This window comes from Papilio polytes, unplaced genomic scaffold (assembly GCF_000836215.1).
Source record: "Papilio polytes unplaced genomic scaffold, Ppol_1.0 DF824270.1, whole genome shotgun sequence".
Taxonomy (NCBI): Eukaryota; Metazoa; Arthropoda; class Insecta; order Lepidoptera; family Papilionidae; genus Papilio; species Papilio polytes.
Window position 1 is genome coordinate 108,624 of NW_013524934.1, and position 18,536 is coordinate 127,159.

The following is an 18,536-nucleotide window of genomic DNA, read 5'->3' on the forward strand; positions in this document are numbered from 1 at the left end:
AGTTATGGCCGATATTATATTTCTTTGATCGTTGCGTAATTATGCTAATATTCATTTAACATTACATTGGCAAGTTAGCTTCTTATCTTTTAAATTATTGGCGTCCGAGATTATAATCTAAACATTCGTCGACGTATCACTTTATTTTGTGCGAAATAAATGAATACAATGTCTATGGTACAGCTATATTTGAGATCAACGCTAACGGTTTTCGGTGACCTATTCGATAAATAACAATTTCTTTCGCACTAACGATACCTTAACTCGCAGGATCTGATATGATGAGACATCTTAACTAAATCCATCGCACTTTGTACAACTTTATCTAATCCAGTAAATATATGGTGCATTCGAGTTTGACGGCGAGCAGTTCGTGAACAAGTGGTGCATCATCCGGCGGTGTCGGCGCAGGCGAGCTGGCGGCACTGCACGCCCAGCTCCGTGCACCTGCATTCCTGACATGAGGACGATAGCTCCGATATTATCCTCTCGACTCGATACATTTTGCCATAGATGTTGCAGCCAGCCAGTTTCAGGAACCCTGGGCCCAGGCCGCCGAGGTGATTCGATGTGGACGGTCGGACGTTCTCCTGCGTAACGGACGCGTACTCGACGTAATCGGTTTTTTTAGTAACTCCAACTGGTTTAGATGAGATGAAAGGTTTTTCAGTTGTGTACGATTTTGGCGGCGCGGGCTTTCTGTTAGGAATCGACCTGAATGGCTGAACAGCTGGACGAGGGGTCATCTTCTTAATGGTGGTAGATTCTCCCAGTATCAAGTGATCGATACGATTTATTGCACTTTGAGGTGGTTGATGTTTCACGGGGATGAACGGTGGTCGGTTTGTAACCGAAACGACCGGCGAGGAGGTTTTCATCGGTTGTTTCTTTGTGGTTGCCGCCTGAGTTGTTTTTGGTACGATATTTGGTATTTGTGTTACAGATACTGTCGATTGCTTTACGGGCGCTGATGTGGTGGTTGCGTAACTGTCGCTTAGCAACAGCTTTAGAACACTTCCCAATGAGAATCCCTCGTCATCGCTGTCGTCATCATATTCCTGTGAATTATCAATCTCCTTTTCCGAGTCTTCAGCGACTGTTGTCGCTTTGCTGCTTTGCTCATTCTTTTCTGTGGTAGTTTGTTCTAAATCGGTCTTGGTTACTTCTGCTTTCAACCACTCTTCGTTTATTGTTGAGGCAATTGTAACTACGCTTGACTTAGCAGTAGTCTGTGTAAACGCTTTGGATGTAGTATTGTCCACTATACTTGACTTCATAAATGCATCAGAATTATTTGCTGGTATTTCCTGAGATTTATTTTGTGTTACCGGTACACTTCGTGTCGATACATACTGTGGAGATGGTGTAGTTATGTTTTCTGAAAAAATAGATGGCGTTGAGATTTTGTAAAAGTAGATATCATAATAGAAAGTTAAATTTTGTACCTGAATTACACATGAGGTCACCACAACATTTGTCTCGTGAGGATGCGGTGGCGGGGCGCCGCCTGCAGCCGTGCGGGCTGGCGCACTGCCGCGCCGCGCACTGCAGCTCACCCCAGGCGCAAGTACACACGGAACACGCTATGCTGATCGCTTCTCCTTCGACCACTCTCTGACCGTCCTCTGACACACATTCTGAGGGAAGTAAATAATAAATAAATTTTTTGCAACTTTTCTTGAATTATTAGATCCATTAAGCTTCCATACAGTATGAGATAAAACAGCATTTAAAAAAAAAACGATTTACCTTTGGTAGTATCAAGTTGCATGGAAGTAGTTAGATGTGGCATAATGGAGCCGGGCGGGGTGCTAGTGTACAATGCGTAGAAGTCATCAATTATCGCCGGGTCTTTTGGGACAAATCCTCCTAAAACGTTTCATTACATTTTAATACTTAAATTGGAATTAAGATGCAGAATTGAATAGTTTTTTACAGCACCTTCAGTTTCCACTGGCGGTGAGAACAAATTGACGACCGGTGTTTCTAATTCAAACTTAGTATTGTGGCCTGGTAGTTTGGTCGTAGCTTTGTGCGCTTGTGGCAAGTCGTTGCCGAGGGCGCTGGTCACGCCGTAATCATGCACTGATGTTATTATGTCAACGTTACTTTGGTACTCATTCGTGAGGTCTACCTCATGTACAGACAGTGGATACTGCGCCGATTCTACCTTTTTCGATAAAAATATTGGGAACTGCGTTGGGTTATACAAGTCCTCCCGTCTGGTTGCGAAAGGAACGTCCTTCCCCTCACCGCTGGGGTAATACACGGGATATTTATCATGTCTGTCTACAATATGAAACGTGTGGCTCTTCTTCGACGACGTATCATCGTCCACGACGGCGTCCGCTGCAACGAAAGGAATGATCCTAAAAATAAAATTATATGAAAGTTAGGATATGCAGTTACACAAGAATTAAACAAAGTTGAAAACGTATAGTACTTCAAGTTTGGCAAAGACGGTGGCAACGTCGGCTTGTCGTAGTAATATTCATACTCGTCCTTGGTTTTCTTGGAATTATTATGAGAGACATTAGAGTCCCCGGCCGCCGCGTGCGTCGCTTTGGCGGAGGAGGGTGCCGGGCTGGTGACCGTGTTGTTGGTTCGCAATGAGCTAATCAGTGAACTGGTAACGTTTATGACGTAAGACTCATTTTCATCAAACTCCTCGTTGTAATTTCTATCAGTGATGATATCGTTCGGGTTGTAAGTGTGAGATTCAAAGCTCTGTGCTATGTTAGGTAAGCGCGCTTGGATATTTTCTACATCAGAATACTTCTCCACCTCGTTTGCTTTGGTCGAGTTTATTGTAAAAGTTGTTGATGACAATTCGGCAGTACAATTAATTGTTCCGTTGATAATGATTTTTACGGAGCTCTCGGGCTGCTCGGTGGTGTCGTCTTCGGATGTAGAGGCCTCCGCGGCCTGTAAAGTCGTTCTGTCTGTGCTAGCGATGGCGTTGACCGTCTTTTGTGCGGTTGTTATTGCTGTAGTGAGACCATCTGTCGCTTTACTCGTTGTTTGGGTCGAAAAATCACTTGTTTTTCTTTTAACTTTGGTCGTTGCAGTGGAATCGTTTTTATCACTCATCAAAGTAGCCGTAGCGTCCGTTACAGTAGTCAACATTGCGGACGTCGTATTATAGTGTGACATCGGAGGAGCGCTGCGGAATGATCGATCTTTATTTTGTAACGAATTTAATGTATTATCTAATATGGGTTGAGGGTGAAACTCCGGTAACCCTAAAACAACGTCAAAAAAAAAATAAGTATCTTAATAAACATGTAATAAAAATTATCTATTCGGTGATACGTGTAGCCACCGCATCTGAAAAAGAAGTTACCTTGTCGTTGTTGGAAGACACATTGGTACTGATGGGGGCAGCACTGGCCCGCCTCCAGCAGCGGCCGGCAGCCGAGCAGCGGCGGCGCGCAGGCCAGCGCCTGGCAGCGCACGGCGCCACGGAGGCAGAAGCACTGTGAGCAAGCCGCACCCTCGGGCGACGGCACGCGCTCGCCCTCCGGTACCCACTGCCCCTCCACTTCGCAATCTGAAATACACCGCAAAATAGTAATCAATTTCTATAATTATCATACAAGCGACCTAATAGTCGTGTGCAGCATTAGCGTACATCGAATATAAAACTGTGGCTTACCATGCAGGTGGCGTTCGTCAGGAGGTCTGGTCGTGGGATGGTCGCAGTAGTATCTCTGGGGGCAGCAGAAGCCGGGAGCGGGGCGCGCGCGGCAGCCGAGCGGCGGGCGCAAGCACTGAGGCCGCACGCAGCGCCGCTCGCCGCCGAGGCAGAAGCATTGCTCGCACGCCGTCGCCGAGCGCATCGCCGAGCCCGCCGCGTACGCCGTGCCCGCCTCCACACATACCGGGTGCTCTGCAACGATTACTATTCTCATCAACGGAAACCAATTTGCATTATTCTCAAAAAATTCAGTTGTTCCACTGATATCGATGTTAAGTATAAAGACAATTAAGAAGGTCGGAAGTAATTTTAAAGGCTTACCATGAGTGTGCGACTTGACAATTTCAGGATACACCTCCTCATACTTTGTGATGGTGTCAGGAACACTCTCCACTATATCCGTGAGATCTGCAACCACGTGTATGGCGTTCTGAGAGTAGTACATTATAAGAACTTGATTTTTATTAAAACTAAACCGAGGATCGAGAATGACAATTGGGTAGGATTGACTCGTGATAGACCTGAGCAGTGCAGATGCGGGCAACAGGTGTCAGAGCTGCGGTCTTGATGACAGGAGTCGGTGGGCACTGGAGGTGCGGCGCAGGGGCGGCGGCGGCAGGAGACGGCGCCGCGGCCGCACTGGCAGCGCAGGCAGGGGGCGCGCACCGGCACCAGCGCACCCTCCGCGTAGTGCCGCCCGTTGTAGTGGCACATCGCCGCTCTCACCACGTCTGTCGGATATTTCATAGTTTAACTATCACATAGCTTTAGAATTTTGTTGATATAAAGATTAAAATAGTTACCTCGGGTTGTATCCTGGTGTCCATACACCACATGTCTCGCTGCAGCGCCTCTGGCGGTTACTGTAACGATTACATTGTAAAAATATAACATTACAATTATTAATTAATAGATTTATGTTTATCCCACGACAACACTTCTCGCACCGCCTAATATGATTAACCAGTTGTGTAGAGTGCATGATTATTAATCAGCAACACGAACCTGATTAACGTTTATGTACTATAATTAGATCCTTTAAATTTATAACACAAACAGAATCAATAATCAAAATTAAATCAAATTGGCTGCAACTGGTTGTGGGGTACACCTGGCCAGGCGGTGTGGACAGCCCAACTCGGGCGCGCCAGAAGCAAAAAACTGCGAGGAGATGACGGCCGAGTTGCGGACACTCCGCGCCATTCCTGTCCCTCTCGTGGCGGGCCTGAGGGCCGGCGGCAGTGCGCGGGCCGAGGCGGGGGCGGGGTCACATTGCCAGACAGAAACAAATAAAAATTAATGGTTCAACATTGTGACCGCCTCGGGAACATTACTTTTCCATTTCTGCGAAATCGGTCAGCTCGGGGTCTGGGATAAAAATAAAAGCGAGTTCTACACGAATGCAGTTTTAGTTCGCCATGAAAGGATAATAATACTCTGTTTCGAAGACCTCCTTGTCGGGCAGCATAGCAATTAATCATAAAAACGTTCGCGTCTATGTTACCTTCAAACCAAGATTGCTAAACTTAAGTCCCTTCTGTTCGAGGCTCATAAGGAATTAAATGGTGCTTCGCAACATTCGTGTTTCATTAGCTACGAGCGAGATCGACAGGAAACTACGTCCTAGCGAAGAGGTCTCACCAAGTTTGTCGGATTTACGACATGAGCACTGAGGTTGTTGCCACAAATTCACATAATTAGGTTGATTTTGTGAATGTGTTCTGTAAAAACAGGAAATTATTAAAATCCGCAGATGTTTAATGCTCTATTAGCTCACCCAATTCAATTAGCAAAATGTTTTAGTACATTTTTATCTTATAAATTAGGTTTCATAACGTCTTATTTACAAGGGTACTACTAAACGTGAAAACACGACAAAATAGCGTTGTAAATTATAATGACAGGCACATTCAATCCAGTGTTTCCTAAATTAACTACCTATAAAACATATGAGTACAAAAGTTTAGCTACATCTTGCAACGTTGCTTATCCAGTATGTGGCCGATTCGCAAATGTTACTGTCACACTTAGCCGCAGTTGAAAAACAGCTCCCGTACTCATAGTTATGTTGTTTCTGACATGTGCCTACATAAAGGGACTCTCTTAATGACAAATTAATTGTGACTGCGGAAAACGACGCATATAAAATAATGCAGCTCTCTTTGATAAACATATTACATTATAATTAACTTTAACTTTGAATTAAAAACAATATACATTATGAAGGTCGGAAGTCATTACATATTGTGTTTGTAATTAAAGTTATATTTTTACATTAAATAATAGACATTGAAATGTTTTTGTTATATTTTTTTTTACTTAACATGCTTAATGTGTCATGTCATGTACATACGCGTATATGTATTTGTGCTTAAAAATTTTAAAGAATAACCTTTAGTACCTCAATGTATTATGGCTTAGATTGCTCCCAAAAAAAAACACACACAAACCTGCGCACGTTTCACTGCCTCATTGGTTATGGAGTACAATATTCGTGTTTCAAATCATGAGAAAATACTTAAAATCATTATTAAGCACTTAACCTTCCAAAACAAAAGCTTGCGTTTAAAGTTAAAAACACCAAAATGCCTACAGTAGTTACATTTGATCTGGTTTTTTTTCTGCCGTCGCTCGCAAATTGCGGCCTGATTATATTGTCTAATTGTTAAAACAATAGACCATTGGTGCCGCGCCGACCTCAATGCGTGTTACAGTTCCCGTCTACACGAAATTATTAGACGAATTTTCTAGACGCAATTTGAATGAATGTCGGAAATAACGGTATACTTAATAACAGTAGTTAATTAATCTAAAATCATCAAATCAAGGTTTCAGGATTAACATTGGATAGAATTGAAATATGTAAAGCGATTATAACAAATATGAACGAGTTCTCTATCTAAGGTTTTATAGAATGATTGTGGATACAGCTTATAGAAAAATAAGCTCTCTAGTTACCGAGGCTATATATTTTGTCTATCTTTACAAGGTAATGATGTAATTATAGGGTTTTTGTTACAGAAGAATATTCTCTTGTACAATATTTTATAAACATTACTTAATTTGTTAAAATATTTCTTGACCGATTGTTATTAACAACGGATGTTTAGTACTTGCTATATCAAAATATACCGCAACTTTCTTTTACATTTTACTCATGTTTTAATTAAGATCAGACTATTGCTTGTGAACTCTACACTAATACTCTATTGTACGAAGAAAGGTACAATTGCACTGATTCAGAGTGTACGGGGAACAATGAGGTTCCCACGGCTCAGCTCCCAGCCCGCGGGCGGCAGGCGGCGGCGGACTTCCGCTCAACCGGATGTCATCAAATATACGGGACTTGTGGTAAATACTAATATGAGTATTCTTGTTTAAAACAATATGCGCTCTCTCTTATAATGATTTAACCTCGGTCTTATTCTAATAATTTAATGAATCGTTATTTTGCATTTTTCTAATCTTTCCAAACGATACCCGCCATTGCTGCCGTTCGTGGAGTAAACCGGCCACACAGCAACGGCACATCTCGTCGCACGCCATTAAATATTCCAGTTTGTCGAACAAGCAAACACGTTACGTTTGTCTTCCAACTCATTCACTACTATCGACCATTCGTAACAGACCCCTGATACACACTTGCTGAGCTTAAAACGTATAACAATAAAGGCTGTTATTGTGAAATCATTAAATTATCAAAGGTCAAGATGTGGCAGTGCGGCTAGCGGGCTTGCGGCCGTCGCCTTTGCATATATTATCGTCGCTAGTATCATCGGATTGTACGTATACAATTTCTTTGCTTGTGACGCAATTTACATAACTATGAGCTGAATTTGTTGACTTTGTTTATTATTTTGCGGTGAACAATTTTTTAAATTGCGTCATGCTAGGTTAACACGAAATACCATTTTTTGCGTTTATCTAATCCATTGATAAATTAAAAACCATATATAAGTTAAATTGTCGTTATTGTAATTCAGCTAAATCATTAGTAATTGACACCGTGCAAGCTTTACTTGCAAATAAATAAGACGCGTTAGTGAAGTCAGTGAGATGCAAGGCAAAGCTCGCGCCAAAACAAAACAAACGTTTTCAACATGAAATGCAAACGCCATTTGTTATGATAACTAGATGCTCTATTGTTTTGTCCGCTCTACTGACACACATCTGCAGCTCGGTGTCGCGGCGTACACCCCGACTAAGCATCTATTTTAAACTTCGTGTAGGTTTACAATGTCTCACAGATTTCGATACTTTAAACTTCAAATAACTAAGTAACTCACGATCATTCGCGATTATATTACTTTAATAATTCCAGTAATTGATCAAGTAATCAGAAGGAAACAGAGGAAGCAATACAAAAGGATTCTTTCCAATCATAAATAAACTTTTGCAAATGACGTATAAATATTTTCTTCAAAGCGAGTTATAGAGTACATTTTTAACTGGTTAAAGAGAAGTTAACTACTCAAATTGTATGCGTTATTTACCAATACTACGTTTGCCAACAAATATCATTTATTTTACGCACGATATTATGCACTGTATGTTGTTGTATATTCGAGCAGTGTAATGTCGCGCCCGTTGAACTCTAATGTATCGCCGCGCCGCCGCGCGCCGCCGCTACGCCGACAATGCCACTCAGTCTCCACACTTACCTCGACACTCCGCAATTACCACGCATTAAGTTATTACACCCTCTACTTATACCTACCACACGCTTGATTAACTGCAAGTCTAATTGAGAATTTATAATAAAATGTTTTAGCACAAAAATTACATTATTTTTTACCAAAATAATCGATCGATAGTTAACAAAAAGCTATTAAACGTCAAGACATTACAATAACTTTAAATAATTAAACAATAATTAAACTTTAAACCTTATTTTGTTATTTGTATCAAGATATTATTACACATTTTATTTAACATAACAAAATAGTAAGCAACAATTCGCGGCCGACAATGTGAGTATCGTCTAATTCAACATGCGCTAAACAAAGTTGTAACAACAACGATTATTACATAAGTCAATAAAGTAAACAGTGAATAGGTTTTCAAATGGTTAAGTTTTTAAACAGTTTTTAAATATTTTGTGTTCTATGAGATACGGTGCTCACTACGACTACTACTACTACGTACAACTTATATGGTGGATTTATATTTTTTGCTGTTGAAATTGAACAAAATAAACATACGTGCCAAAGAAGGTATCGTCATAACCTAACCAGAAACAAAAAGTACTCACATTTGGCTTTAAACAGACAAATAACGGTAAAAATAACAAAAGATTTAAAAAACCGGGATGGAGCAAAACAATAATGGGAATGATATCAGATGGTCGAAAAAAGCAAAACGTATCAAAAAGTGGCGGTGCGAGTTGCGTTTGTCTTAACATATATCACTGGGGTCGTCGACCGCGTATTTGCATGGACAAAGGACCTGCGGGGGCGCACGCGAGCAGCGCGAGGACGCTCAGCGCCGGAGCCAGCATGATGCGTGTATCGCCGACCGCGCCGCGCGCTCTACTGCGGCCTGCTGCCAGCCGCTGTCCACTGGCCAGCCGCACCGGCCGCCGCCGCCGCCGCCGCCGCCTCAAGCCCATCCTTTTCATAATTATACCATCGCCTGTAATTACTGTAATTGCCATCTTCTTTTGTCACCTGAATAATAGTTATAAAGCTTTGCGAAAAGGGCTACCGTCGTTTTTATTGTACCTCAATAATCCAGTAAATTAGAATAGGTTTAAAAGCGTATGACAATTGTTGTCTTTCTTAAGTAAGAAATAAAACATTTAAAATATCGCTTTCGTAGATCATTCTTATGTCGGACGATGTTCTTATTGCTGAAGCTCTTACTGTCTTCCGCAACCATAAACCTGGCTGCCGTCCCATGTTAGAGCAGCAAATTACACCGGCCAGTGGCCAGCAACAGGCTCATGGCTAAGGTTCAGGTTCATGTCCTGACAAGAAATTCTGTAAGAATAAAATATAACTGAATCCGCTTACGCCAGGCCACTCCCTTATTGGTCATTATATGTTACATTTAAACAATAACTAAAAATGATTATGTTCGAAGGTATATTTTAACCACAAAAAAAACTCATACGATTATCTAGCTCTACTTCGATTGAAATCCGCGGCATTTGTTTTTTCCATAATTGTATCAACAAACTAACTGGATCTGTCCGCTGCTGGCAAAATTAACTTTTTTATAGTGATTCGATCATCTTAGGTTCCGAGAAGGAACGGTCGCGGCTCGGCCGGGATAAGGATCAAACTGATAGGCCGCGGTGCAGCGCGTGACCCGGGGTCGATGACCCGGCCGCTCCTCTCTCAGATAACACCAATCGATTACGGTTTAACTTAAAAAAAACTTAAGATTTCCTCTATTGTGTTAAGTTACAGCTTGACAGCTTTTGAAGGCTTGCGCGGCGGAGCGCCTTTTGTTCAGTGCTCACCTTGGACTTCTACTTGGGGATATCCCAATAAGAAATAAAAAAAATCAAATTAAATGTAGACAATTTCTTGTACGTTTGTTAGTAAGATCCCTCGAACGTTATCACTAATACTAAATGTGTAATTTTCTATCCACCTTTGTACCTTTAGAGATCACCGAGATCATGAAACGCACTGAGTCAACACTGCCGCTGTCGGTAAAGTAAAAAAAGTTGCAAAGATGCGGATGAAACCGCGCGCTGCGGTCTGTATCACCGCACCGGTGTCGTATTTCCATGATCATGTTAAAGATATAAATACATACAAACATAAAAATGTAACATTGTGTTAAAACAAAACGTATCAACGTTTGAACCTCGAAAGCAAAATTTTGTTAGTAAAAATCCAACAAGATCAATAAATTGAAAAAAGATATTAAGAATATGCACAAAAATCAATTGAGTTATTATTGAAGTGTTTAACAATGCTCTATACATAACGCTTGTGCAGGTAAACTCGTTCCCTGTATGCCGGCTGACGGGCACAGGCCCGGAGGCTGTGGTTTTTGTGGGCGTTACAGACAATCGCACACAGCATCGCTCCAACAATGTAGCTTAGGTCAGAGCGCAAGTCGTTGCTCGCTGGGCGCAGGGTGGCACAGGAAGTCGCATGCGGCTCCAGGATTATTAAATATGTGTTAGTAATTAGGCCGCTTGCAGGGAAGCGACGTGACTGCGGCCGTCGCTTCACTATTCTTTTCTGATTTATTTTTTAGATTTCATATAAAAGCCATATTTCCTTCTTTCCTGATTTAGTCATTGACGTCCTATGGGAAATGGTGTTGGTACTTATTTCTCCATACATATGTTTCAAGATTCACCGAAGAAGACAATCAGGCTCAGGTGTCTAAGTAAGTGTACATACATGCAAACTGACCAAAATTCATTTGGAAAGAAAAGGCCAAAACAAAATGTAACTACCGCATTTAATTGAATACCTATATTATCTGGCATTGCACAATAAAACTCTATTAATTATAGACCTTCGTCAATTTACTTGCATTTTTCAAGTAAATAACTAAAACAGTAAGGGAATTTGTCGAGAACGACTAGGTACTAACCGCTAACATATTGCATTTAATCATACATTGGTAGATAAAATATTAGAAACATTTGCAGTTGCAGGGCGAAAGTTGTCAATAAAAGTATTGTTATCAGTGCATGCGGGCTGCGCGGCGCTGCTGCCTGGAGAAGGTAAGTTGCGTTAGCGTGCCGCCAGGGGCGCTGCTTCATTGTATAGAACGTTAACTAACACACTCCTTTTTTCCCTTTTCTTCTACCACTGTCCTCCCTAACTTAAGCAACCATTTTGATTACCTAATGTACGATTAATGTTAAGATTGCTTCGTTGAAAATTTTGCAAATGACAAAAAATAAGACATGTTTCATTGCCGACGAAACATGTCAACAATGTCTTGCGCACAACTTACGTACCTACAAATAAATAACTTATGTACTTAATGTTTACTACATCAAATACTTGACTAACAGAACACGGAAAAAGTCATTCAATTAAACAATTTAACAAATAACATAGTCGCGTCTAGAACATTTAGCGACCACATTTCTTATAATTTTTAATTATACAAGCCGTGAGCGGTATCGCCGGAGATCACAACATTGTACCGTCGAGAGGACTGCGACAAATCTCGCTAATGACCGTTTACCTCCCCGGCATAGCCCTGCGCGTCCCCACGAGCCGCGCGGGCCTCAATTACAGGGAGGTTTTTGCGTTAATTAGCTGGCGTGAGATGCAGCGCCGCACCCCCGCGCGCTCCCCCCCGACCGCGAGCCCTCCGCTAACATCCGCCCGCCACATTCATTATAAAATTAAACCGCAAAAAGCAATCTGTTAACATTTTATAGCGTAGTCAACAAGCAATTCAAAGAGGCACGAATGCGGCTCATCTCCCGCGGGATACCTCCCCGCGCTCTCGCAAACATGGATCTTGCCGTGCCCTGTATGCCATGACGCATATCTGTATACAGGAACTGGAAATAATTATGTGTTTGAAGATGTCATATGAAATGGTCCTTATACAAATAATTATGTACTGTAAATTCACATAATATCATTATTATTAGTAAGCATTATGATGTTGTTAAAACGCAGGCGCTTGCAGCAAATGCGCCTTTCAAATAAAAATAGCAATATGCAAAAATACAATTTTAGCAGCCGACAAAACAGCTGCACGGGTCGTACATTCACAGCACTTATTTTGTTAAAAAAACTATTAAGTGTACACCCGGGGTAATGTTCAAGCAAAAGAAATATCCAAGTGTAAATAGCAATTTGCATTCAAGAGCTTTTAACTTGCCTATCAAAAACCTAAACTGGGGGCGGCTGACAGCACCTTTCCTATTACAAAACTAGGTATAAGCTCTTAATTAAAATGTGTGTTATTTGAAAACAGGAGATGTGTCAAAAACAATCAATCGTAAAACATTCCTATAAAGTTATGTGATACTTTTTTAATATGATTTAGTAACCGATCAAGCTCTTTTTAACCGACTTCATACTTCAAATGTAACATAGTGATTCCGCGCACAGCTCGCGTACTGCCGCGACTGTCCTCCTGTCTGTGTGCTCGTGTGCGGCGTACTAATGTTAATTTTATGTTAACGTTACATGAGAAGAAAGTTTTGAATGGAAAGAATCACTACATAGGAGGAAAATAACCACTGCGAGCATTTAGCGTCACAATATCATAGTTAACAACTTCATTTCACTAAATAATTATTGTTTGTATACAGTTTAGTTTAAATAGTGTTTCGCTTGATTATCTTTAGTTCATAGACGACCAATATTCTCTGAGGATAATGTTCCATTGATGACGACTTTTAAAAGGTCTTGTAGAAGATCTATTCTTCTTCCGTTACTTCTCGACAATTCTCAACCCTTACGCTGCTAACAGTGTCAGCTTTTGTGTCAAGCAATATAGTAATCAGTGACCCGATATTTAAAACAGTAAATTTGCCTGTCAAGTGATTTTTGTCTCAGTCTTATAAACACTTTCCCCTCGTCCCGGCAGCAACTCTAAAGCCACCATTGTCGATTCCAGTGGCGAGACTCGAGACGCTACGTGTTGCAATCGCAACTCACGACCCGCGCGCGCGTTGCTCCTCATGAGGGTACAGATGTTATATTGTGACACATATTTACAGTTCTGATATTATGATAATAGTTTTAATGATATAGTAAATAGTTTGGCAACTGTGTGTGTGTGTGTGGGACCTGCCGACCCATTTGTCAACTTGTCATTTCAGTCAGCCTGATAATTAAGTGGTCTTAAGGAGTTGGTAAGCAGTGCATCATGATACAGCATTTATGTGCAGTCGCACACAGACCACTGCAGCGCGGATGCAAGAGCGCGCCGCCAATGGAGGTGCCGGACTTTTCTGAGTAAGTACTAAGTTTTAACCCTGATAAAATATCGTCGATTCAATTGTGAAACCGAGTTCCCTTTATGGAGGCACTTTAAAGAAGGATCTTCTACAAAAACAGAGGTGAAGGTCGACAATAAAATAATGTTTATGCCGTCCGCCTTCGCAACGACTCGTGTCCATCTGTCTGTGGATGTGTGTCACGAATTGGCATCATTGGTTATGTCATAATTTGAATATTGTAATGCGTTTCTACATAGTTGTTGAGTACCAATTAAGTTAACCGCAGCAGTGTAGCAACGTTCGCGACCTGAGTTACCCTCTTCCTACATATCGGATGGCAGTCGAAAGAAGTTTTACAACCACTGTACTAAACAGTGTAATCCACAAAGGCAAAGATTTAGCAGATGAGATGAGTATAACGACGTCTATTAAAATGTGAGCAACAATAACTTAGCATTACATAAGATGCATAAAGCGCAGCTTCAGTCGCCGAGGTGCAGACGCTCTCCGCGGCCGCATTGCGATGAGTACTTAGTTTTGTAAAGACAAGTTGTGCAACGAAAGAGACTGTTTCCTCTAATTACATCCCTTTTCTAAGTCTGACTGTTGAAAATATAACTGTTTGTTTTCTTATTAAATATGCACTTTTTCGTAATCAGAAGTAATTATAAGCAGAGTAGAAAATTTTCTTGTTATTGAGGTATATCAAAGTTTAAGGGATGCTTCCCAACAACAAAACAGTAAACTTAATAAATTGCAGACACTTCTTTAAACATCAACAAAGCAGAAACGAAAAAAGGTATAGAGCCTCCTGGAAGAAAAAATATAAAAATATCTCCAGTAAGCATGAAATGTTAATAAAACTTCAATTTGCAATAATATTCATAGTTAAGAAAGCAACCGTACAAAGGTAGAACCGTTTTTAAAAATGTTTCTGAGGTCATTAAATAGTCATCGTCTTACCAGCGTGTGTTGACCCCCGAGACCGCGGGGCGTGGAGCCGCGAGGCCGCGGGGTGCGGGGTCCTGCAGCAATCAGCATCGCAACACACACACGATCAAACTTGTTTTTTTTTCATATCTATTAATTAACATACGTTTGTGACTTGTGTGTTTGGTCAGATTTTTGTGCCAACTTTGGTAAGTTTCAAGGCGATATCGTCCATCAATATTCATCGAGCCTACATCAAGAGATTCGAGTCAGTGACCGCATTTCTAGTAGTTAAAAACATTTTGTCTGCATTTTTTCAATTAATTCGAATGTCTAACCAGTCTATCCAGATATTTTTTATTTGGTGTCGTAAAGTGTTTTGTGTTCGAATATTTTTATATCTAAATAGTAAATCCAAAATACATTCAGAGAAAAGGAAACGACATGTTTTGGACAAAGCTCGTCACTTTATTACTAACAATGTTTTTTTTTTATTTACAAACATACAAAAGAGATGGTATTTTATCACAATCACTGTCTTGTACTTGCGTCACCAATAAATTAAATATTAGTCAACATCTGCGGACACCGCCCCGCCCCGCCCCACCCCGCACCGCACCGCACCGCACCGCCTCCTCTGGACACTGGCACCTTCTAAACCATTCTAGAATATCGTTGAGATTGTAATAAACTTCTTGATAGACCTATGCTCTGCTTTTGTATTTTAGCTGGTTGGACGGACATTTGACAAACTTGTATTGTCTTGTAGCGGTTTCATTGTCATTTGATACCAGCGGCACAGGTTTCCTAGTTCATTTGCGAACATTGTTGTATTCATATTCAAAGGGTACCGGTGTCCAGTTCATATTAAAGTTGCTATAGCGGTCTAGTGGCGGCCGACCTGGTCCACCTGGCTCTGCAGGTTGTTGATGACCTCCTCTGGCACCTGGTCGCCCAGGATCAGCCGCAGGTCGATCTTCTGGTTGCCGGGAATCGACTCGTACGCAGCCAACTCGATACCTTCCTGCACCTGTTGGTCATTTTACAGTTATAAGAGAACTTTTACAAAATAATTTCTTGTCTGTCTGTCACATGTTTCAAATTGTGCGTCTTTGATTAAAATTAAAGAAATCTGACACAAAGTAATGTATTGTAGGATCTAATTACTTTATGAACACACCTAACTAGTATGTATTTGAACTTATAAAGTAGTTGAGTTACGTTACCTTCTGGATTTCAGCGTCTTTGGGTATAAGGAAGGTGTTCTGCGCCTGCTTGATAGCCTCCTTGGTGAAGGCGGCGCCCTCCCGCTGCGGCGCGCCCCGCGCCATCGACACCAGCGCCACCAACACAACCAGCGACAACACGGCGAACCTCATCTTCACTTTGTTACAAATACACGCAACTGAAATATCAATTTATTACATTTACTTATACCTGAAAACACAATACAATTGCGAACGCTACGCAGTCGGCTACGCCAATACGTCCAATTCTTACGGGAATCGATTAATGGAATAAAGGTTAATTCACATAATCGTATTAGTTCTAGAAAGAAGCTCGACTTCACTAATTCAATAAACAAGTTACATAAACCCGGCGCCGGCGGCGGGCAGCTCACGGACGCGCGCGAAAGTCGACCCTCGGCCCCTGAGGTCCGTTACCACTTTTACTATTGACACAGAATTTTTCACTTTGAACGACTAAATTAGAGCCTTCCTAACGTGAGCACGAATTGACACTTTCTTATTGAATATTGATGGTACAACAACAAGGCTGGTGTGGAGTGTAGCGTAGGCTGTGTAGGAGCTCACCTGCAGGCTGCGGAGTGCGGCGCGCGCGGCGCCCGCCCGCTCATATAGCCGCCCCACGCCGCCCCGCGCCCCGCACCCCGCGCCACTTTCACCGCGCCTGCGCATACGTCTGCGCAACCGTCCTCACCATCGGCCGGGGCTACGAAAGCTGCTCATCTTATCGGCGAATGCGATAAATGAAATCTATTGACCTTCGCAATTAGTTTATTGGTACGCTTCACTTGCTACTCTGTGCTGTGCTGTGCCAAAAGCTTAACTCATAACTAATAAATTTTAATTGCTATCAAGAATCCCAAAATGAGGCTCATACAATGCAACACAGAATGATGCAGACACATTATGTACTAAAATTTGCAATTCAAAATTTCAATTAGGGTAAGTCGACCAGCGCGTTTAGTGGCCCAACATTGAAAAGGACTAAACGAATGCAGTACACAAAGGTAAGTCGTGCCAAAATCACATTGCATTTCTACATCTGTGCACGCTGTGACCAAACTGCATCCTACATTTACCAGCTTTCCATGATTTACAAGTAAATGTGACGAAATTTATTGTTGCTCCAACATTGAGTATATGAATACTATTCGATACTGAGTAAAATAAATATACGAATTGTCATCATGACCTTGCGGATACGCAATGCGAGGAGAGGCGCTAAGTGGCCAAGTGACAGGTTGGATATCTGAAAGCAATCTGCGTCGTTGTGAATAGGGAACAGTGGTCACATCTATGTGTGGTGGAGTGTGACAGGTTGTTGGGTTAGCAGTACTGACGTGGGGCAGGATGAGCCCCACCAGCTTTCTTCAGTGGCACCCGAGCTTGAGCCGATAGATATCTTTGAGCTTGAACAAATTCGTTTACAATTGAACAATAACTCACATTCTTTAAGTATAATTTTATTAAAAAACAAATTTGCTTACTTGTTAATGTAAAATGATGAGATATCTATATGTTAATATGACCGGTCTCTGTTTGTGAATTTGTACGTCTGAGCCAGTGCAAATGTTTGTTCTGGGACCAATTTTTGCCAGCTTATACAAATTTAAATAAATAATGATAGACAATGTGAAAAAAAACTATACTAGAATTTGCAAAACTAACAGACATTTTAAAAACAAATTAGCGTATTTAATGTACGATGCGAGTCCTAAAAAAGTTACGTGATTACACATTATATTAAATATTGTGGAAATTTTTGGTAAAAAGCGCCAAAATTCTCCAAGTGTAGACCCAATTATAACGTCTATGAATGTACTATACGTGATGATATTTGCTGCCGCTTCTGGTCATCTGCCGTGACATGTGACGCAACTTGTCCAGAAATATAACTGTAGCAATGAAAGTAATGCGAGTCCACCTGAGCGCGCGTCGCGCTGCCTCATTCACATTAATATGTATAGACACTGCGATGCAGCGCGGCGCGCCCGCTGGCGGGCCGTAATGTAGAAACGAAAGTGAATTTTGAGCATCGTTGTATAGACGTTAGGGCTGTTACACAAAACTCGGTAGTATCGCCATTACCTTACATCATCGCCGCATTACGAAATTGCTACGAGGTTCAAAGTTGCCATACAATAAACGACAGGGAAACAGTAAATAGTAAAAAGTAAATAAACAATTACTCATCAAAATGCATACTTCTTTCCAGACCAATCCTGCAATGACACGTCTAAAAACATGCCATTTATTGATAATTAACATAGTAAATTAAAAGAACTTAATAGTCTTAATCGTTTTGCGAAACTGATATTAAGTAATATCGATGTCCAGCCAGATCATATAGTGTTTGGTACATCACTACATGTCTTATACAAGTCAAATTCTGTGCAGGTAGTAAGTAAGTAGCAAGTGGGCTCCGCTCCGCTATACACGCGGTAGAAAGGCGCCTGAACTTTGCCTAAATGACGACATCTTAATTAGAAAGGCGCACTTCGTCTATAAGATATATTTATCAAAGATATGAAATGTACATCTCTAGACAGTAACGTGTCTCGTTAACCGCAAACTATCTACGACAGTCGAACAAAGCCGAGTTCATAAACGAAAATATATTTTCACATACTTAAATATAAATTTAAGATGAAACTGCTGGCATCATTAAAGACGCAATACTGACTTGCGTTCGAAATCTGTAATTATTTTTACACCTTCTTCATTTGCATTTGAATGATGCTTGCAAGATGTTTTGTGTTTAAGATTTTCAATAAAA

At 41.2% G+C, this 18,536-nt stretch overlaps 2 protein-coding genes across 3 annotated transcripts; both read right to left on the reverse strand.

The window, feature by feature from the left end:
* Positions 1-2: 2 nt before the first annotated feature.
* LOC106104654 lies at positions 3-9,250 on the reverse strand. 2 transcript variants are annotated; one of them, XM_013284775.1, is made up of 11 exons: positions 9,143-9,250; positions 4,501-4,560; positions 4,219-4,428; positions 4,019-4,105; positions 3,656-3,889; positions 3,344-3,550; positions 2,444-3,242; positions 1,942-2,369; positions 1,750-1,869; positions 1,446-1,637; positions 3-1,378 (listed from the first exon to the last, which is right to left on the reverse strand). In XM_013284775.1, the coding sequence occupies exons 1-11, from the start codon at positions 9,192-9,194 to the stop codon at positions 390-392; spliced, it is 3,378 nt and encodes a 1,125-aa protein (XP_013140229.1). In that variant the 5' UTR covers positions 9,195-9,250; the 3' UTR covers positions 3-389. The 2 variants fall into 2 exon arrangements, with proteins under 2 accessions (XP_013140229.1, XP_013140238.1); XM_013284784.1 differs by lacking the exon at positions 9,143-9,250 and adding an exon at positions 8,949-9,031.
* A 5,710-nt stretch (positions 9,251-14,960) lies between these two features.
* LOC106103962 lies at positions 14,961-16,317 on the reverse strand. The gene is made up of 2 exons (XM_013283884.1): positions 15,740-16,317; positions 14,961-15,543 (listed from the first exon to the last, which is right to left on the reverse strand). Exons 1-2 carry the CDS (start codon positions 15,890-15,892, stop codon positions 15,400-15,402), a joined length of 297 nt encoding a protein of 98 aa, XP_013139338.1. The 5' UTR covers positions 15,893-16,317; the 3' UTR covers positions 14,961-15,399.
* Between the last annotated feature and the right edge of the window lie 2,219 nt (positions 16,318-18,536).

What these genes read in the sequence shown, in the direction of transcription:
- LOC106104654 (XM_013284775.1), bottom strand. Translation starts at nt 9,194, where the DNA reads ATGCTGGCTCCGGCGCTGAGCGTCCTCGCGCTGCTCGCGTGCGCCCCC. An exon ending in ACACCAGGATACAACCCGAG is followed by an intron (nt 4,429 to 4,500) that starts GTAACTATTTTA and finishes AATATCCGACAG; the next exon opens with ACGTGGTGAGAGCGGCGATG. An exon ending in TGTCAAGTCGCACACTCATG is followed by an intron (nt 3,890 to 4,018) that starts GTAAGCCTTTAA and finishes TAATCGTTGCAG; the next exon opens with AGCACCCGGTATGTGTGGAG.
- LOC106103962 (XM_013283884.1), bottom strand. Translation starts at nt 15,892, where the DNA reads ATGAGGTTCGCCGTGTTGTCGCTGGTTGTGTTGGTGGCGCTGGTGTCG. An exon ending in AAGACGCTGAAATCCAGAAG is followed by an intron (nt 15,544 to 15,739) that starts GTAACGTAACTC and finishes AATGACCAACAG; the next exon opens with GTGCAGGAAGGTATCGAGTT.